General features: G+C 34.4%; 1 protein-coding gene across 5 annotated transcripts in view; it reads right to left on the bottom strand.

Annotated features, from left to right (window-relative positions):
* The window catches only part of LOC138706010 (poly(A)-specific ribonuclease PARN-like), a 66,509-nt gene that overhangs the window by 29,752 nt on the left and 15,867 nt on the right, over positions 1-20,890 (bottom strand). For all 5 annotated transcript variants that reach the window (XM_069834889.1, XM_069834888.1, XM_069834892.1 and 2 more), the window contains exons 7-11: positions 18,860-18,970; positions 15,406-15,475; positions 13,331-13,386; positions 13,154-13,240; positions 9,807-10,155 (exon numbers count right to left, since the gene is read on the bottom strand). In XM_069834889.1, the coding sequence (XP_069690990.1) occupies positions 9,807-10,155; positions 13,154-13,240; positions 13,331-13,386; positions 15,406-15,475; positions 18,860-18,970 (673 nt within the window). The remainder of the gene's footprint in view (positions 1-9,806; positions 10,156-13,153; positions 13,241-13,330; positions 13,387-15,405; positions 15,476-18,859; positions 18,971-20,890) is intronic.

The following is a 20,890-nucleotide window of genomic DNA, read 5'->3' as shown; positions in this document are numbered from 1 at the left end:
TAAGTTTTTCCTTCAAGTAACAGAAGGAAAAAAAAATGAGGGCCAATTATAATATTTTAAGTGCATATTTTATAACTTTACTAGTCTATTTATATATTTTAGGGCTTATTTTCTACATTTCAAAGCCTATTTTAGGCATTTAAACATACATTTTCTTGTACCTTAAAACTCCAGTTCCATTTATAATGTATAAAACAGAAATTACGTTTTTTGAAGCACATTGGATGTCGTAAAAACTATATACAATAACCAAACAGAAACTGATTCTTCTGTCTCATAAAAGTCTTATCATATTTAATTGAGAAAAGTGTATGACATATCATTCACTTCAGCATCATCAAGTTTTGAAAAAAAAAAAAGTTCTCAATCACGATGTTCTCAATCATATATTAATACAATTCTCTGACGTCTTTCTTCTTCACACTTTTCATTACTACTCTTAAGTAAAAGATAAAGTCATTCCCATTACAAACCATTAGACTCACAGGGTGGCGGAAGATTAAGGTTCCCACCTGTACAGACAGTTGGCAATAATGACAGTGGAATGTTAGTCCTAAGTGCCGGCTGCCTTTATCCCCTTGGAAATACTCCTGATACTCTTTCTGTTAAAGGCCATAGTGCAGCAGGAAGGATTAGATCAATGCAGAAAATCCACAACCCAATAGGAAATCGAAACTGTAACCTTCTGGCATGCAGTGTTACACCTTAACAATGATGTTATCATGCACCCCATTTTAGGACAGCTAGGCTGCAAACTAGTTTATCTAAATTTGTTACGATCTTGGTACTCTATCTATGTGTATCATATTTTGAAAAATAGGATCACAAACACCAAAACAAAATATTTTTGTTATAGTAATATCACAGTCTAGTATATACAGTCACGAAGCTTGAGTTGTGAGGGTGCTAGAAACAATAGACTGTGCCGGTACTATTTCACATTGTCTGTAATGAGACGATATTAGCGATCATAGTGGTTAGCAACTATCTATGGATGCATATTTACTACATATTGAGCTTCGTGACTGTGGTAATATGTTAAATCAGCACTATTACATGGAAGTTGAGCAAGGCATTAATAATAATAATAATAATAATAATAATAATAATAATAATAATAATAATAATAATAATAATAATAATAATAATAACAATAATAACATGTACAAGCAGATGTCTTCAAAGAAAATTAAACTAATTACTGGCTGGAAAGACTGTCAAAGAAGGGTATACGAGGTCGGACAATAAAGTAATGAGAGTGGTTTAAAAAAAACACTTTTACTTACATCTTTAACCAACTACGATGTAATCACCTTCAAATTAGTTCCCTTGAGACTGCACACACTTATTCCAACGTTGCTGTTACTACTGCTAGCAGCTGTGAAACTCATCTTTTGAGACACTGTTTATGCCTGGGTTGCAGCCTTTTGAACATATTCTGTTGTTTGAAAATGGCGTCCTTTCACAACTGATTTCACTTTTGGGAATAAGAAGAAGTCACATGGAGCAAGGCCAGGTGAATATGGAGGCTGCAGTAGTGTTGAAACAGATCGACAGTCACATTTCTCTGTTCATCTCGCTGTTGCCCGGTGAGATTTTTTGGAACTATTTTTGCACAAATTTTTCTCATGCCCAGGCCTTCAGTTAGAATGAGGCAAATAGTTTCCCGATTCATGTTCAAATCTTGTGCTATCATATTGGGCTGTTAATGGCCTGTCAGTTCGTACAACTTTATGTACCCTGGCAATATTGTCATCAGCCTGTGCAGTTGTTGGCCGCTCACTCCAGTGTTCATCTCCAACACTGCCTCTGTCTTCAGCAAACATTTTATGCTATCGGAAAGTTTGTTCTCTTGACATCACTTCATTTTCAAAAGCCTGCTGAAGCTTCCCATACATTCTCGTGGCATTTTTACAAAGTTTCACACAAAACAAGATGGTGTACCACTGCACGATATTATGCGATTCCATCGTATTGACAAGAAGCAAACACACAACTCCACTAGTCAAGCAGCTACTCCACACTAACAGCTTGCAGGGTGGTGCCAGTTGGAATTCGGGTGGAGGAAGGACCAAGCTCAAACATATTTCTGGTAGGAGGCTGCAGAGTTGCCTCATCAAGTGGGCAAAAAATGAGTCTAATTAGTTTATTGTCTGACCTCATATGGTCAAGCATCTCAGAGACTTCTATAGGAGAAGAAAAATGAATAGAACATATCCAGGTGAATGAATACAATGCAATAGAAAAACAAACACACGAAAACGATGTAAAATGAAACATCTGGGAAGTCCTCATATAAGACACAGGAAGGAGAAAAGGAGTTTGAGATAAACTTGGTTGGTTGGTTGAATGGCTTATTGATTGTAAATAGCTATTAGATTATATCCCTCTTGCATTCAAATATTTTCCTGTCAAGTTGTTCTTCGAGTTTAGGAATAGACATATTCACAAATTTGTAAATAACAGTGAAGCGGAATTAAAGGCTTAATAATGACTTTTGACAGAGTGAATTGGAATAAACTTATGGAGATCCTAAAGAAAACTGTCGATTCGAAACAGAAGAGGATAATAAGTAATTTTTAATGAAACAACGAGTCAAAGTCAGGATAGAAAAAGAAATGTCATAAGAAAGAATAAGAAACTAAACCCAATCCATCTCACCCTAACAAAATTCTAATTAAATTATGACTAACAAAAATAACATTGATATTACACATCTAGAGGTGTATGACAAGGAAGCCAATTATTACCTATACTGTTCAACATAATATGAGAAGGAAGAAGAATAAAGTGCAAAAGATTTTCTATCTCAAATATAAAGGACTAATAAGCACTAATTATTAATTACAAAATTACTTCTTGAAAGACTCAATTTTACCTCAAATGCTAATCTTAAATCTCCTTAAGGAGAACTCAACCAGTATACGTATTATTAAGACAAGAAAAACTGGTCAAATTCCTATTAGGAAATAAGTAGCTCAATATGCCCCCCCCTCTCTCTCTCTCTCTCTTACTATTCAATATAGCAATTCGATGGTTAGGAAGTTATACCTCACATCTACAAAAATGGTCATTTAGTTTAACTACACTATTATTAAGACTAACTACATTATTATTATTCAATTTTTCTTAGTGTTCTGCCCAAGGGCAGGTATTTTACTGCAAACCCAGCATTCTCCAGTCTTTCCTAATCGTGTTTAACTTGTACAAAATGTACTACATTTGCCAACTGCTGCTGCGTTTCACCAGATGAGACAATTACATAGCTCGAGGTTTACAGGACGAAATTAAATTTCAAAGCTTCTATTTTAATTGATTAGCTTACAAAGAATCTAAACCGACTAGTCCATTCCCTTCTTCCAGATCAGAAATTAAATATCCTGGATCAGTATATCTCTCCGCAACTGATATACTCATTTAAATGTGCAATGCTCAAAGATTTAATGATCAAATTCCTTACTGACATTGACAAAGCAGTTAGGAGTTCTGTTAAAGAAATTATTGGCCTACCATCTGATGCCCCTGATGCAATGATTTATGCACCACGTAATTTGCGAGGATTGGGTATTTTTAAAGCTCAATGGGAGACTTTTAATCATCATATTAATCCCTATGTAAATAGTTAATTGTTGTAATCCATACACTGAAGCGATTAAAAAGCTTCATAATGAAATTACATCCTGCCTTGATTATTTACTACTTACTGAAGGGCAAATGCAACATCTTACAAACTTACATCCCAAACCCATTAGAAAATTGCTTCGTGAAGACTCTTACAGACACTGGACCACACTGCAATTCAAACGTAAAGGGGGAATATTCTTTTCACAATGGATAAAGGGGAATTCATGAATTGTCAATAAATGAGGCATGTCATGCGGACAATGGACAGAAGTTATTAAAATGGATTGCAATATAATTCTAGTTCGATCTCTTCCAGGAAGGAGCTTTAATTCATCCCATTGCAGAAGATTTAACGAGTTTGAAACTTTACCTCAAGTATTAGGATTCTGTCATAAAGAAGAGTTGATAAGAATTCGTCACAATGCTGTACATCTATTGATCGCTGAAAGCCTATGAAAACAGCAACATTTGGAAGTGTATGAAGTTGGTTGTCTTTCCAAGATGGGCTGACATCGTTGTTGCTGATTGTAAAAAAGGCACTGATATTGTGATTTACCCAAAAGTTTGATTTGAAGAGAATGAAAAACAGCACTATTAGTATATGAAAAGAAAAGATTATTATATCAACCATGTTGTAATGATCTTGGTAATAAGTACAATTTCTCCAAGTGGGAAGATATTAGATTTATGTTTGGAGCCAGAGGAACAATTCCCAAAGAGACACTTCGTTTCCTGACCAAAATTAAAATGTCTGTTTCTATTATTTAAGCCATGTTGAAGAACTTATTCGGAATTACTAGCCATTATTAATATTCTGTTATTTCATTGTTATTTGTGTCAAGTTTTAAATTATGAATTAAAAGGCTGAGAGCGTCCACTTACTGTCAATATATAGCATTTGAAATTAATAAAATTATCTTATTGATCTTATTTATTATTTAGCATTAATTGATTAGGAGGCTGATCATACTGATTCCCTAACTGGGATGGCTATCTAAATGGATTCTCTCTCTAACTAAACTTAGAGAAAATGAATACTTAATGTTTATCATCAATGATTTATGCACATGATTAATTCTATACTACATGTGCGAAAAACTTTTTGATTTGAAGAGTACTTTTATTTTAAGAGAATTAATTGTAACCCCTGAACAATCAGCTTCATGTCACTTATTATCAAAGGACACAAAGATATTTAGAAGTTAAATACCTTTAGCTAAACGAATTGCGTAAAGATTAATGGAAATATGTCTGATGATCACTGATGTGGTACAACGAAAACTACATTTTGTGCTTAGTGAATTCTTTTGATAATCATAACAAAACTGTTACTATATCCCTTCAAACACGAGAAACAATTCTCTACCAGTAGAAAATTACGATATTAATTTCAAGTTGAAAAAGAAAGAAATTTTTCAACTGGAATACTGGACTTCAAAAAAGCCTCCATTGTGTCCACAATAAATTCTTGTTTTAAATCTTTCACTTGTTTTGCATGGTTAAATGTTTCTCCTAAAGTTGCTATTCGAGATTCACTTGCTTCACCAGTTGCAGACTTACACTTCACGTGTTTCTTGGATTGGCGATGTTTATCTAATGCATCTTTACATTTATAATCTAAACGATAATTACAAAATTTACATAGTAATATCCCGGCAAAAACAATTAAGCTTTCAGACTTAAATTCCCTAGCTCTACTGGTACAACTAATACTATGCTCGACATAGTTTCTTTTTCATCCACGCGCGATCACAAGAGATAGATGCTGCTTCCAAAGAACACAAGTACAAAATATTCGTTTTTTGGTTAGCACACATCTGCATGTGTGAAGTATGTGCTTGGCAACGTATGAGCACGAGATAACACCTGACCACGCCAAGCCATGTAAACGTGTGTCACAATAGGTTTGTTTTTGCAGCAGTTTCCAATAGTTTGAAACAATCATAAGTATGCACACTTCAATTTTACACATAGTAAATTCGATTTGCACATGCTCATGACAGTTGCAAACTGTCGGAAACTGCTGCAGAAACAAAACATATTATTGAAAAGGATGGACACTAAAATTAGTGTGAAAAATGACTGAGTATTAAAATTCGCGAATTGAGTGTTGTATAATTATAAATGTGTCAATATTTCGCAAAAACTTCAATATTTCGCGTTATTTAAAAAATTCCTTTATTTCGCAAATTGAATTTACATCCAAAGGGTTCTAATGCCCGAAATACGCAAAGATATTGCAAATAAATGTATGAAAAGAGACTTTTGTTTTTATCACACGTCAACAAAAACAAACACCTCTAGTTATTAGTTATTAATTATAATAAATATTAAAAACATTTCTTTTAACATTATTGTATTATTCATCAAATATTGTAAAAGGTGAAGATAAAAGTATCCCCTATACATGCTATGAAGGCACTTGGGAGCATGGAGGTAGAGCACCATGTTTTCTTAACCTCGAGACTAGAATGAGGTGATGTGGTCTGCACCACGCTCCAAAGGTTATCTCGAAGAAAATTTTTTGCATCTTAATAAAACCTATGTTATAGCGAGAATGAAAATAAAAAATTGATATTGAAATAACAATTATACCAAATAAAGTTTTGTCTTATCCAAGATCATTTTGTAAAGTCACAAAATTTCCATTGTCAGAGTCCTTTACTTGCATACATCCTTACTTTAGCAATTTACAACATGCAATAATGAAGAGGAATGTCATCTTCAACAGCGATACTCTTTCAAACGCCACGTGAAACTTTCAACTATAAGCTTTCTGTGAGGAATGGAACCAAAAGATGTCAAAAACCTTGTTTACTAATCAACATGAAATGATGTGTTACTCTGAACCAAACGTGTTTGGGAAAATATGATCTATACGTTTCATTTGCCACTTTCTTGTGTAATAAAATGTTCAAAGAGACATCAGGGTCAACTTGGAGTAAATTACCATATTGTACAATTTTGGAATATTTGTAAGAGTCCCTTGTTATAATTTCAGTAAATATTATTTTGTTTCACATGAACATTTATTTTTTCGAATGAAGTGACTTGTAGAAAATGAGTATGAATAAAATTCATCTAGCAACTTAGGACACAAATAACAGATGAAAGCTTGGAATGAGAGACAGCCACAAGAATGGCAAGCCATAAACCACTTCTTAGGTACCAGAGATGCTAATAACATGCATTTTGATATTAATCTTGAGATTTACTTTTTATTTTTTTTACAGAATCACAATACTTCAGATATACTTCACACCATAATGGAGGGGGAGGAGGGAATTGTTCTAAGGTCCACCCAATCTCTTACGAGACAGGAACATTCAATGCTTCTAAAGCAAATGATCACTTACAAAGTCGTCAATATTTTTCATTTAATGATGGTTAAAAATGTGCAGAACTTATTTTATGTCTACACTGTAGAACCCCGTTTCTCCAAAACAATGGGGGCACAGGTTATTTCGGATAAGCAATTTTTTGGATAAAGGTAAATTTCAGAAATCCCACTTATTTGTGAAGGGGAAAAATTATAATTAAAAGATCTATTGTTAGCCAGGTACTCTAAAAATTTATTAATTACACCCTACAGTAATAAGCAGAGGTAGGGTGTGATGTTTTGTGGTCACAGTTCCAGAAAAATCGCTATGATAGATAACAGTTATTTTATCACACTGTGATTTTTGTGTTCAGATGATTCTTGGTGACTGTGAATGTTGTAACGTCCTGGCATTCACAGTCATTCATTAAAGATGAAGGCAATACAGCCACATTCCAAGGGTAATGAAATCATCAGTCATACTGTACAAGTTTCTTGTTCCTGCAAGTTCTAGCTTGCCTTGGTTCTTCAAGTCTTCAATTCGTAGCCATTTTTCAAAATTAAGGAATATAAATGTTCTTTGCAAGGGGTATGTACATCAGAACAAAACTGGAATGAATCCGAACATTACAATCAAAGGGTATAGTATAGCCCATAATGTACCGTATGCAAATCTTTGTTTTGAGACCCAAACCATTATTTCTAACTAGTGACCAGTGATGTGTTCAGTCTTCTCTTTCACATATTCCATGACAATCGATTACCGAGATTTTATACTGTGTGACACAGAAGTCAGTTAACAAATGGGAAAACACTACTAATTGTAATACTGAAATAATAGTGAAAAAGTAACAAACAGACAGACAGACAGACATACAAACAAATATATATTGAAAAAAAAAAGCGATTTTCGGTCTCAGGATGAAAAATTATACATGTTAATACCAATTATTTTTGGAAAAGCGAAAATTACCAGAAAAATTTCGGTTACAGATTTATTATTAGTATAGATTATATTATAATATCACATAAGTGTGTTGATAACGGATGTACTCCGATAAGTAAGTTTTTAATTTGTTGTGGGGACTCTTGAATCTCACGAGGAACAACTTTTACAACAGCACAACATAATTGCTTGGATCATTACCCAATTTTGATCCTATAGTTAATTTTGTTCAACAATATCGACTTCAGTGGAAAAAACATGTCGAAAGGATGGATCGCACACGATGGCCTAAACAGATTCTTACTTATGTACCAAGAGGAAAGAGAAAATTGGGAAGACCACACAAGCGCTGGCATGAGACCGTAACAGATCCTGCAGGGTCTAATATGTGAGGGATATGATGATGATGATTACCCAATTTTTTTGCATTGCATTTATTGCATATGTATTTTATGTATTTTAACACGATTCAATTGAGCATAGTTACAATTTGGATTATAAAATGATGGAATGCTAAGTTAACATACTATTACTGCATACTAAATCCATACACTCTCGTTCGTTAATTCTCTGTGATGAAAATGAATGTGTACATAAATATTATTTAAAAAAATACAGGATACGAATATACAGAATAGCCTATCAAGTTTTTTGTGCATAAGAAGTTATTTTAATCTTACCTGTCTTCGAGTCACTCAGAAGTTACTGTAATAACATTATAGCATTATGTCCATCTAGAGAAACTACACTTTCCAATAGTGAAATAATAATTATACAAATCAGTTAATTAGCTTCCGAGATTACTTCATAAAAACACAGAAACATTCTCTGTAGGCTATGTTTAATAGCTTCCGTTTGTTGTTGTCCAAGGCCCCTTATAGACGAAGTCATTTGTTTTTATTTCATTACATCCTATTAGATGGCATTGTTATTTTAATTTATAACTCATTTATCTCATTAAATATCAGTTCTACCAAAATTTTGCATAGAATAAAACTTATCGGAAATCATTTTTAAAGAAACTTTTGTTATGTAACATTTTTCATGATAATCAATAATAAGGGAGATATTTCGATTTATTTAATTCAAGCCCCCTTATAACCCTCCCTTTTAAATAAAGTATTTTCAATGCCATATAGCCTAAAATCTAAGTTACAACGAACTTAATTTATATTCCAATTTTCATATAAATCGGTTCAGCCATTATCACATGAAAAGGTAACAAACATCCAGACAGACATACAAACAAAAATTTCAAAAAAGCGATTTTCGGTTTCAGGATGGTTAATTATACATGTTAACACCAATTATTTTTGGAAAAGCGAAAATTACCAGAAAAATTTCGGTTACAGATTTATTATTAGTATAGATTATCCTGTATGTAATGCTTTGAACTGCGGGTAAAGAATCCACATTGTTATTTTACTGATCCATGTACACAACCTACACAATTGAAGAAAGTGCAGGTATTTCATGGGTTAACAATAACACCTCTAAGGCATTGTCAGCCGAATGAGCAACTTTAAGAGTGAGAGAGGAGGGAAAGTGTTTCTTAGAGAGTCCTATTAGTGACTAGCAACTCAGCGAGGTTGTTGGGTTCTTCCCAAATCTTTCACACTACTTACATTATAGTATAATGAACTGAACAAATAAAGGAATTAACCATTTGTAATAAAGTACAGATACTATAGTTTCCTTAAACCTTCCCAAATTAAAGAATGAGTACAATATGTATCTTGTGTGTGACAAAAAATAAATATTTAACCTGAGTTTTGGTTGACTGAAGTTCGGATAGACGGGGTTTTACTGTATTTATATCCATTACTTGGAGTTTTTCATGTGAGAACTTTCTCACCCATTAAAATTCATATCATAAAAAAGACAGATATCCGGATTTAAAAGTTGAGGTGTACTCACTCTCCAAAGCTCCGACTTCTCTTGCGTTTGGATGTAGCTGACTGCATTTCAGGCTCCTCCTGAAGGGCTTCTACAGATCGTCTTTTCCTGGCACTCGTTGTGGGAGATGCTGGAACAGTCTGCTTTGCAATAGTCCTACCACCGATGCATTGTGCACACAAGGATTTTCCACCACTAAAAGCACATCTGCACTTTGTCCTTCCATCTTGAAGCTGCTGATGTGCTGCATATGTCATTACAGTGTATGTGTCACTCTGTGTCAGGGTCTTCTGAACTAGGTTAGCTTGATCACGATGATGAAGAGCAACATATGCCGATGTATCACTGAGCCAAGCAATGAACACAGAACCTATAAATGTAAGCAAATGATGTTTGTAAACCCAAATAAAGATTAATGTATCACCAACACTTTTCACTTTCAGAATTTTTAAATTCGTAATTTAGAAACATTTCTTCATTAGTCAAAAATTACTTTCAATCAAATCAACTTATCTTTTAATGAATCACTAAGATAAAAGATGAACTGCATTCCACTGCAGAGTGTCAAAAATTACTTTCAATCAAATCAACTTATCTTTTAATGAATTACTAAGATGAAAGAAGAACTGCATTCCATTGCAGAGTGTCAAAAATTACTTTCAATCAAATCAACTTATCTTTTAATGAATCACTAAGATGAAAGATGAACTGCAGTCCACTGCAGAGTGTCAAAAATTACTTTCAATCAAATCAACTTATCTTTTAATGAATCACTAAGATGAAAGATGAACTGCATTTCACTGCAGTGTCAAAAATTACTTTCAATCAAATCAACTTATCTTTTAATGAATCCTAAGATGAAAGAAGAACTGCATTCCGCTGCAGAGTTCAATATTTTTTATTGAATAGTTTAGATAACTAATCAGGATGATGTAAACAATATAAATAAAATAAATGACATTATTATGAGGGAGGATCGGAAAGTAACGCAAAGTAATTTTTTTCTGCATTGGTATTGCATCTAGGATGTTGACATTTCACCGAGATATAATTTGAAGTTTTCACTAAAGACACAATTTGTTTCGCATGTGCAGCTCTAGTGAGAGAAGCATGAACTGTGCAACAAAGATGACGTGGATGTTACTGTCGACAACTTGTGAAGAGCAGTGAAGTGTTGTGCGATTTTTGTGTGGTAAAGGACGTAACCCAAGTGAAATTCACAGGGACATTTGTGGCATGTACGGGGAAGACTGTATGGAATGTAGCAACATCTCCAGGTGGTGCACATTCGTCGCAGATGGTTGTGAGAACCTTTGTGATTCGCTGGGTGCCTAAGATCCTGACAGAAGACCATAAGGTAAAATGTTGTTATTGACTCAAGAATTAATTTTTTTTAAACTGATATATGTGAGAACATAAAGCACATCCTCGACATCCTTTCAGTGACTACCACTAAGATGGAAATGTGCTTCGTCAGACATCCACAAAGTGTCAATACAATCTTCATCTCATCCATGCCATTGAAAATCTCCTCACGAAACATTCTGCTTTGCAATAGTCCTACCAGCAATGCACTGTGCCCACAAGGATTTTCACCACTAAGAGCACATCTACACTTTGTCCTTCTGTCTCGAAGCTGCTGAGGTGCTGCATATATCATTACAGTGTATTGTGTCAGTCTTCTGAACTAAGGTAGCTTGATCACGACAGGATCATGATGCCATAAATCAAAATGATAAAATTCACGTTTAGTAGCCTCAAAATAAGTACTAATCAACTTCTTCAAAATATTATAATAAGGATACGTTTTCAAATACTGTGTAGAGCTATTATTTTTATGTTCATTTCATTTTTACTTTCGAATAAAATGTATATGAACTTGGTTGGTTTGCTGGCTGTCCAGTGATGCTTGGGACTAAATGATATGCATTGTCTTTCTCCTAGTGCTCCTCCCCACTCCCCATCTAATTTTCAAATACAGTAGAACCTCGATTATCCGTCATAATGAAGGAGATGAGAGGAACGATTAATCGAAAAACACAGCTAATACATTCTGCTTGTTTTTATCTTATTTTTATGTTCTTTTAAAGAAGTATGTGAATATTTTTTTTAACTTTCCTTCAAGCAATTTTCTTTCTTGATCTCCATTCTAACTCCTTCGAAGTAAAACAATGTATGGGAATGAAGTGTCATTTTTGCACCAAATACCTCATGAGGGTTTCCATTTATTCAAGTGCAGTTTGTAGTGGAACATGCAATTAAGGCACCATCGGATTATCTGATGATCAGTTAATTGAGAGATGGATAAATCGAGGTTCTGCTGTATAGTCCAGCTATCCCATTACTCTTCAGGTCTTTACATTTTTTGCAAATGGTTCTGATCCAGTATGACACATATTTCTTTGCAGATCATGATACATTTGTTTGTATATAGGAAATTACATTATTTAGAAGTTCAGCTAGACTATATGGCTTGTCTCTATCATGAGCAGAGAAGCTGCTGCCTTTTTTGTTGTTCTTAGGTATGACTTGTGTGATAATATGGTCTTCAATATGAGCACATCTTTATTTTTTTCATAAATTATTCTCGATTAGCTGTTGTTCATTTATAAAATACTACTTCATTTATTAACATGTTTGTGTAGTTCTGTCTTCATTGATGGGTTCAGTTTCACTGCGCACTTTCTTTGTCATAAATGTGCTGCATACTCATTTCCTATATTCTCTACCTTACCTTGCGGAACAACTCATTCTAATTACCATGAATAAACACGCATTTGAAAATGTATCCACATTCCCCCCCCCCCCACTTTAGTTCGAGTATGACTACAGTGAAATCCCGAATCATTATTTTCAGGGGAACAAGCTTCCACTTTCCTCACTATTTCATGCATCTCCACAAAGTTTGGCACATTTTTGTGTTTACAATCTTCTTCTGCATCATTTTAATCCACAGGTAATAATAGAAAGCAAAGAGTTCATCCTTTCGAAGTAAAAGAAAAAAACTATTCATATGGGAAAATAATGTGTTGGAACTGTGATTTATCAATGACTGATAAGATAAAATTGCAGTTCGAGGAATGATAGAGCCACGAAAAAACAGCATTATTTTATTTCTGTGACCAAAAGAGCAAACGAAAATGGTGGGAAAACAATAATAATGGGAACAATGCAATGAGGCTCCATTGTAGCATTTGGTCAAAGACAAAAATGACTATCTCCATTATTATCTTTTCGACTACTTTTGTCGGCTTTGATTAATTCAGGTTTCAATCTGAATCAACAGTGTGGAACAACAGCGCTAGTAACTGAGCTAATGCTGTACTAGATGATTTATAATTGTTTACTCTATGCTAAATCTCACTTACCAAATGGACTGAAAAGTTGCGTCAGATCATATGTCTTCCAATCTTTAGGGAAACTGACATAGAATACATGGTCTCTGGGTGATACAGCTGAAAACAAGAAACATATATGTAAATTAAATAATCCTATAAAGTTATGAATTTTAGTGTCATGATTTCTTGAACAATTTGTCTACTTACGATCATCTCCAAATAAATTGATGTAAGGAAAATCCTGGACTCTCATAAGAAACAGCCTACAACAGAAAAAAATACTGGATGTAAACATAAAAAAATAAAATAAAAAAACCATATACATGTTAGCTGACCTTTGCATTCAAATCTCAACCTATAGGGTTGATGGGGTTGAGTATAAACACAATATCCAAATGAATAATTCGACATAACATGGCATAAAAAAGAAGAAAAAACTTTGGACTCTAAAGATATCCACGACACTAAATAAATATCACAAAGTTTATATAAAATAATATCAATCTTTTTGCTCACTAGAAGTCCCAATAGTGCTGGGGTCTATACTGACTCCAGATTAGAAAACTGAAAGAGAAATAACACTCATTAAATCCTAACTAGACATGACTAGGTTTCTTTCACGTCAACTTAAAAATTGTGTTCATTAATAGGACATAACTTTTATTCTGAATTTCTGAAACACTTATTCGCTGATTTCATTTAGGAATGTGAGACATGTTATCTATTGCATTAAAATCGTGATCTATTTTCGAAAAATTATTCATAGAAAACTCACTGCAGTATTTTCTTAATGTCAAACTTTTGTATGACATGAAGTAAGAAAATCTCAACGAACCCTTCATTCTGTGATGTGAATCATGATATAACAGACTGACATATCAACTGCGGTAAGAAAATGTTATGTTTTATTTAACAACACTCACAACTGCTGAGGTTATATCAGCATCGCCAGTGTGCCAGAATTTTGTCCCGCAGAAGTTCTTTTACATGCCAGTAAATTTACTGACATGAGTCTGTCCCCAGGATCGAACCCGCAACCTCGGGCGCAGAAGGCCAACGCTACACCAACTATGCCACTCAGACCGACACTGCGGTAAGAATTATTACACGGAAGTGATTTCTAAAATTGGTGTCACACTATGACAGATGCCTGAACATGCTTTGAAGTTAAGTGGAGAACTAGGTAATAGTAAGCTTCACTAAGATTTATAGTGTGTTCATTAAGAATGCGATTTCAATTACTTTAAGTGTACTATAATTCCAGAGCTTCCCTTGTAATTGATTTTAACAATTTATTCTTGTTACAGTACAACAGATCTCTCAATTTTGCTACAATGACAATGAATTATGTTTTAGTGGTAGGAGAGAGGCAGATATAAGCTAGAACTCATATCTCTCTGCATTTCTCACAGTTGACAAGTGAGTGACTGTATATGTAAGTAAATAAGTTAAGTAAGTTCTAGCACTGAATTTTGAAACAAACAAGATATGATCTGTATAGTTTGTTTGGAGTCCTCTCTTTCTAAGCCGAAGATGTTCTACTACATACACCATCAATTTTACTCTCTTCCAGAAGAAAGCCACTGTAAGAATTTTTATCATTCTTCAAACTCATCAGTAAGGCCACATGGCTTTCGACTTAAAGCGACTGAAAACTACAGAATAAGGAGAATAACAGAAATACCTAACAGTGAGTAAGTACGTAAATAAATAAGTAAATTAAACCAATCCAAGGACTGAATTTTGAAACAAACAAGATATGATCTGTGGTAGTTTGTCTGGTGTCCTCCTGCTACATACAGCATCAAATTTATACTCTTCTATAAGAAATCCGTGGTAAGGATTTTATTTTTATCATTAAAAATTATCAGTAGAGACACCCGATTTTCGCGAATTTCTGCTGAGCCAGAGAGTTAAAATTTTTAAAGGTATGAAAATGACTTCTTCTGTAGAATCTTTTACAATCGTGGTGTCACGAATTTTGCTAGTTCCCCCGCCCCCTCTTTTTTTGACAATTTTTTGCATTAATGCGATTACAAACAAATTACTCTGACCACATACTCCCATAACATTTCATTACTTCATAGATATAATAGATTTTGCAACCCTAAGGATCAAGTGTGTCAGAAGAAGTTTTAAGGTTGAAGGGAGGAAAAGTTCAATTTATCTCTCCAATCATCTGCTTGTAGTTAAGGAAAAACAAGTACTGTTCTGTAATATGCGATGTTAACACCAAGACGTAAGAAAGCAGTATTATATTCAAGTACATAATAAAAACTTACTTATTGAGATAAGGATTAAGAAGTGGTGAAGAAGCAAGAACTGGAATCTGTTTGGGTTTCTGCAACAAACCTGAAAACACATACCATAACACAATAAAAATAGAAATAAGGCACAAATTTCAACACAATTAATTTGTACATAAGTACTTTCACTTCTAAAAAGAGTGGCAGGAAGAGAAACTCTCAATACAACATACAAAATATATGCCAAACCAATTATCCAATATTGTGGAGAAGTATTGACAATACCACCCAGAAACTCTCGAAAACTCAATTTATTTCAAGAACGGCCCTTAAGGGCTATACTACACAAACATTAAAAATTTTTCGTTGACAGGCGTTGGTAATGTGTGAAAAATGTATAAACTACACGTTGCGTAATTGCATTGACAGGCATTGGTAATGCATGAAAAATGTATAAACTACACGTTGCGTTAGGGATGCTGTGTTTGGCTTCAGAACTGCAATGGATGTTATACAAGTTGCATATGTAGCTCTGCTATGTGTTCAATTTATAAGTCTGTCTCAAAAAAAGAGGAAAAGGAGATGATGAATTCATCCCACAAACGTTAAGAGACTTTCGACAGGAAAGTTTTATACAGTGAAACCTCTCATTTACGGACATCGAAGGGACGTAACAATCTGTCCGCATCTGGGAGGTGTCCTTTATTGGGAGGGAGGCTCCCCAATCTAACAGTAAATTTACAATAAATATAATCCATGGCGCTACAGCCTGTGAAGGGCCTAGACCGACCAGCCGGCTGCTGGCCTCACGCTCACATGCCGAAGCAGAGGTGGACGATCATCCAACCAGAATGGAGGTATCGTGTGGTTAGCATGATGATCCCCCCAGCAGTTATAGCTGATATTCACAACCGGATTTCGCTACCTATCGTAGCTCCCCAAGTGCATCATGATGCTGGGTGGGCACCAGTCCCATACACCAGCGCACATTCGGTAACACAAGTCCTAGGCGGGTTGCCTTAGACCGCGACGCCACGACGCGGGACAGTAAATTTATAATATGCATTATTTATCCCTTCACGCTTTAAATGAAATGTAATATTGTAGTTTAATTCTAAATACAGCATACTACAGTAAATTCTTTGCAACTTTGAACTACAGTAGATAAGACCGAAAGAGGAAAATACAGTACTGTGCCATGCATTTTTATTCTAGGTCTACAGCTGTGCAGTACTGTAATTTACTGTTTTCAACTTAACCTTTACATTCAGGTGCCATGTCTCTAGAAACAGAACTAATTGAAGTGAAGAGAATAATCCTACTAACCCTATCGTGTATCGAATACAATTTCACCTTACTGTTTTCTTTCATGTTACGGAATTTCTGCACTAAATTTACCATTTTTGTAACACATCAGGTCTTGAAATCCAAGTTCTGTCCGCAATCAGGAGGTAAGACAAGCTTTAGAACTGTGAAACAGCTTTCTGTGTTTGTGTCTGACAGTGTCCGTAAACGAGATTTAAATTTATCATTATTTCTAGATTATTTTAGTTGGGACATAACAATGTGTCCATATATGAGGAGTGTTCGTATCTTGGGGGTGTCCTTAAAAAGAGGTTTCACTGTACTGCATTTGAAAATCACCGACAGTATCCCGACAAGTTTTTTCTCTATTACAGAATGTCTATAAAAAGTTTTGATGATCTTTTGAATTTAATGTCTCATAAAATTAGGAAAACTGATATTGTAATGAGGAAATCAATTCATCCTGTCGAAAAGCTGGTTGTAACATTAAGGTAAGTAATAAAATTTGCCTTAATTTGTAATGATTATATTTTTATTTTATGCATAATACGTTGAAAATTAAGAACATTACAAGCTGCAGAAAATGATTATATTTTTATTTTATGCATAATATGTTGAAAATTAAGAACATTACAAGCTGCAGAAAATGATTATATTTTTATTTTATGCATAATATGTTGAAAATTAAGAACATTACAAGCTGCAGAAAATGATTATATTTTTATTTTATGCATAATATGTTGAAAATTAAGAACATTACAAGCTGGAGAAATCAGTACTGACTGAAATTAACAATGAATTCAGATTCATTTGAACCATCGGCAATAAAACTCAACGGCGACATATCTGACAATTGGGACATTCTTGATGTTGTCCGTTGCTCGACAAGCAGATTTCTGAACACTTCAGAAACTTTGAAACGGGCTTTAATTGCAAGCTCTGGAGGTAAATTGTCCATGATTTTGACAAATGATAATAAGAAAGCTATGTTTCCATCCTTGCCATTCTCTCTGTCTTGTCTTTGTATGGCCACGCTCTCTGATAATATATTTGTAATATCCCTTGTTGCTGTTACTAGAATATTTTCAGATTTTTCTTTTCTTCCTGTCCCTGTCGAGCGAAGAGATGGTTCTGATTTTGTTTGGATATCGTTTACATTACTCTCATGACCCGAAGTAGCCTGAGAAATAATACAATCCAGTATGTCTTCTTGTTTAGGTGGAGGTATATTCGAAATGGTTTCATTCTCAGCAAGAGTAGGTAGTAAAAACTGCATTTGCTTGACAATATCCAGTCTGTTGTTGACGTTGCGTTGGTGACGCACATGTAGTATGAATATGTTTGCAAAAGATGGCATTGCCAACACAGACCTCTGCGTTGAAACTTCGCAACGTCGAAGCAACGCAACCAAACGCAGCATTTTTAATGCTAGTGTAGTATAGTCATGCCATTATACAAGCGATCATATTACCAAAAACCAAGTTCCTGTAAAAGAATGTTGTCAAAGCAACGTTTTTAGCATTCGTGTAGTATAGCCCTAAGATCAATTACAGAAGCAGTAAAAACCACTCCAATAGTTGCTATGCAGATCTATAAACAATTGTAATAAAATTGAAGAAATGAAAGACCAAACATTAATACACGCAAATCGAACTTTCAGGTATAACTCCCTGTAAAGTTGATTTGAATAATTTCGCGGGAAAAATTGTTCTGGGACTGGGTATCGAACCCGTGACCTTTGGTTAAATGTACCAACACTCTACCAAGATTAAAAATTGTACAGAAGAGGCTGCAATTGCTTATTTAACAGAAATATTTAACACTGAATTTTCAGGTCCCCAATTTATTTTCACTACTGCAGCAGAAATTATGTAGGTGATAAAATATTTAAAAACAAAAAATTCTCCTGCTGAAGTACATTCCCAAAAGGTTTTCTGAAATAATTCCTTCTCCTTTAAGCTACTGTATTTATGCAATTTATCAATGGAATATAGTATTTTTCCAGAAAGATTCAAATTCTCAATATAGTAAAACCCTGTTAATCCAGACTAATTGGGGCTGAAAGTTGTGTGGTTTAGCAAGAGTCCGGATTAACAGAAATAAAAACACAATCAATTTTCGTGACAATTATTAATGAGTTATTTCATGTAAGTAGCATTCATACAAATGAGAAGTTGTAACTTACCTAGATGATTGGCCATTGCAATAAAACAAAGGCCTGTAATGTATGCATCATAGCCAGCTTCATGATACTTCTCATTTAAAGAGTTGTAACCTTTTCCTTCTTCTTCAGGATCTATAAGCAAAATAAACATTCATTAGTTAGAATTTTCATAGTTGTGGAATACTGAAACACTTCAGTGCTCATCAATTTACTATACTATTTCACATATCGATCTTTCACAATAGCAAGAAGCAAATGACTGATTCTACTCTAGTATGTACGTCAAATACACTGTTGAAACAACAGCAAGTAATAATGACACAGGTGAATTGTACAGAGAACAGTGCATCACGCAAAGTTTACCTCACATACTAGGTTCAGTAAGCTTAGCGCAAGGCAAGGCTAAGTTCATTATGATTTGAGCTCTAGGATCTCGTAAGACACAAAAAACTTATTCAACTCATCATTACCTCGTTTTTATCGACCAACGATAATTAGCTTATATACAGCTTTTCAGAACAATCAAGCACCCCTTGTTGGGGATATTCCCTTGTTAGTAAATAAAAAACAAAAATGTGTTCCTGAAGAATACATTTTTCTTTAGGCATGAGGTAAAGATGTTAAGAACTCTTGCAATAAGGGGAGGTGGTACACCATGGCAGGACAGAATATAATGTGTATGTGTCCTGATCCATTTACAAAAATGTCAATCAGTAGAGAAACCTTCAGTATATTAGTGTACCAAATTTCATCGCCTTAGGATTGGTAGTTTTAGAGAAAATCAAGAATAAAGATAGCAAATTTAACATTGCGGAGATAGAGTGTACCACCTCCCCTTAACTATGGAATTTGGTTCTCTTCTAGGCTCTTTGTATATTATAACACTCGTTTTAAGAACGATTTTAATATTCCAGCATATTGTTTAACAAGTTTCAATAAAATGTATATAGCTTTTTAGTAGGTTATTTTACGACGCTGTATCAACATTTTAGGTTATTTAGCATCTGAATAAGATGAAAGTGATAATGCTGGTGAAATGAGTCCAGAGTCCAGCACCGATAGTTACCCAGCATTTGCTCAAATTGGGTTGAGGGAAAACCCTGGAAAAAAATCCCAACCAAGTAAATTGCCCTGATCGAGATTCGAACTCGGGCCACCTGGTTTTGCGGCTAGACGTGCTAACCATTACTCCACAGGTGTGGACACGTATATGGTCTATAGTAGACATGTCAAGTGCGGGAACTTCTAGCCTTTAAAGGAGGTGTATGTCTAAGTAAATAAATTAATTCAGGATAGCATACAAATAGCAGACACATGCAAGTGTTACATAATTTGCTTAACCATCACACTTTTAACAATTTTTTTCACACATCTTTGCAAAGTTATTTTAAATCAACATATCGTCGATATGGTATTTGTACAGTTTCTTAAAGTAGAACACACTTATTCATAACAATATGGTTATCAATGTTTTTCTTAATTTCCTTGTACAACTCAACGAGAATTCCTCTCATCTCCAAATGATTTATTTGCAGGTTTGCATGGGAAGAGCTTTTTTAAGAACCTTCACAAAAGCAGTTGAAAGCATGAAGTCTAGACTCAGTTGCCCATTCACATCCACATATTGATCAACTAGACATAACAACCTGAGACAATATTCATAAAGTTTAGCACATTATTTGCTTCGGAATATAAAATATATATATATGCTGTCACGTGTTAATTATATAGATTACCTTGTTGACTAGTTTCAGCCTGTGGGCTATCCTAAGAACTGAGTGGTCTTCGTACCTTCTGATTGCGTTTCGTGTGGGGGTGTATTTGTGTAGTGTAATGTGGAGTCAAAAAGTGTGTGTGTTCTGAAATTGAACTGTGTTGAAGATTTGAACACACCCTCACAGGAAACGCAATCAGAAGGCGTGAGGACCACTCAGTTCTAAGGATAGCTCACATGTTGAAATTAGTCAACAATGTAACCTAGATAATTAACACATGAAAGCATGTTATATATTTTATATTCTGAAGTGATATAGCGTTAAAAGTTGTGTAATC

The sequence above is a fragment of the Periplaneta americana genome, chromosome 9 (genome assembly GCF_040183065.1).
Source record: "Periplaneta americana isolate PAMFEO1 chromosome 9, P.americana_PAMFEO1_priV1, whole genome shotgun sequence".
Taxonomy (NCBI): Eukaryota; Metazoa; Arthropoda; class Insecta; order Blattodea; family Blattidae; genus Periplaneta; species Periplaneta americana.
The sequence above is the reverse complement of the archived record's forward strand: the minus strand, read 5'-3'. Positions and strand labels throughout refer to the sequence as shown.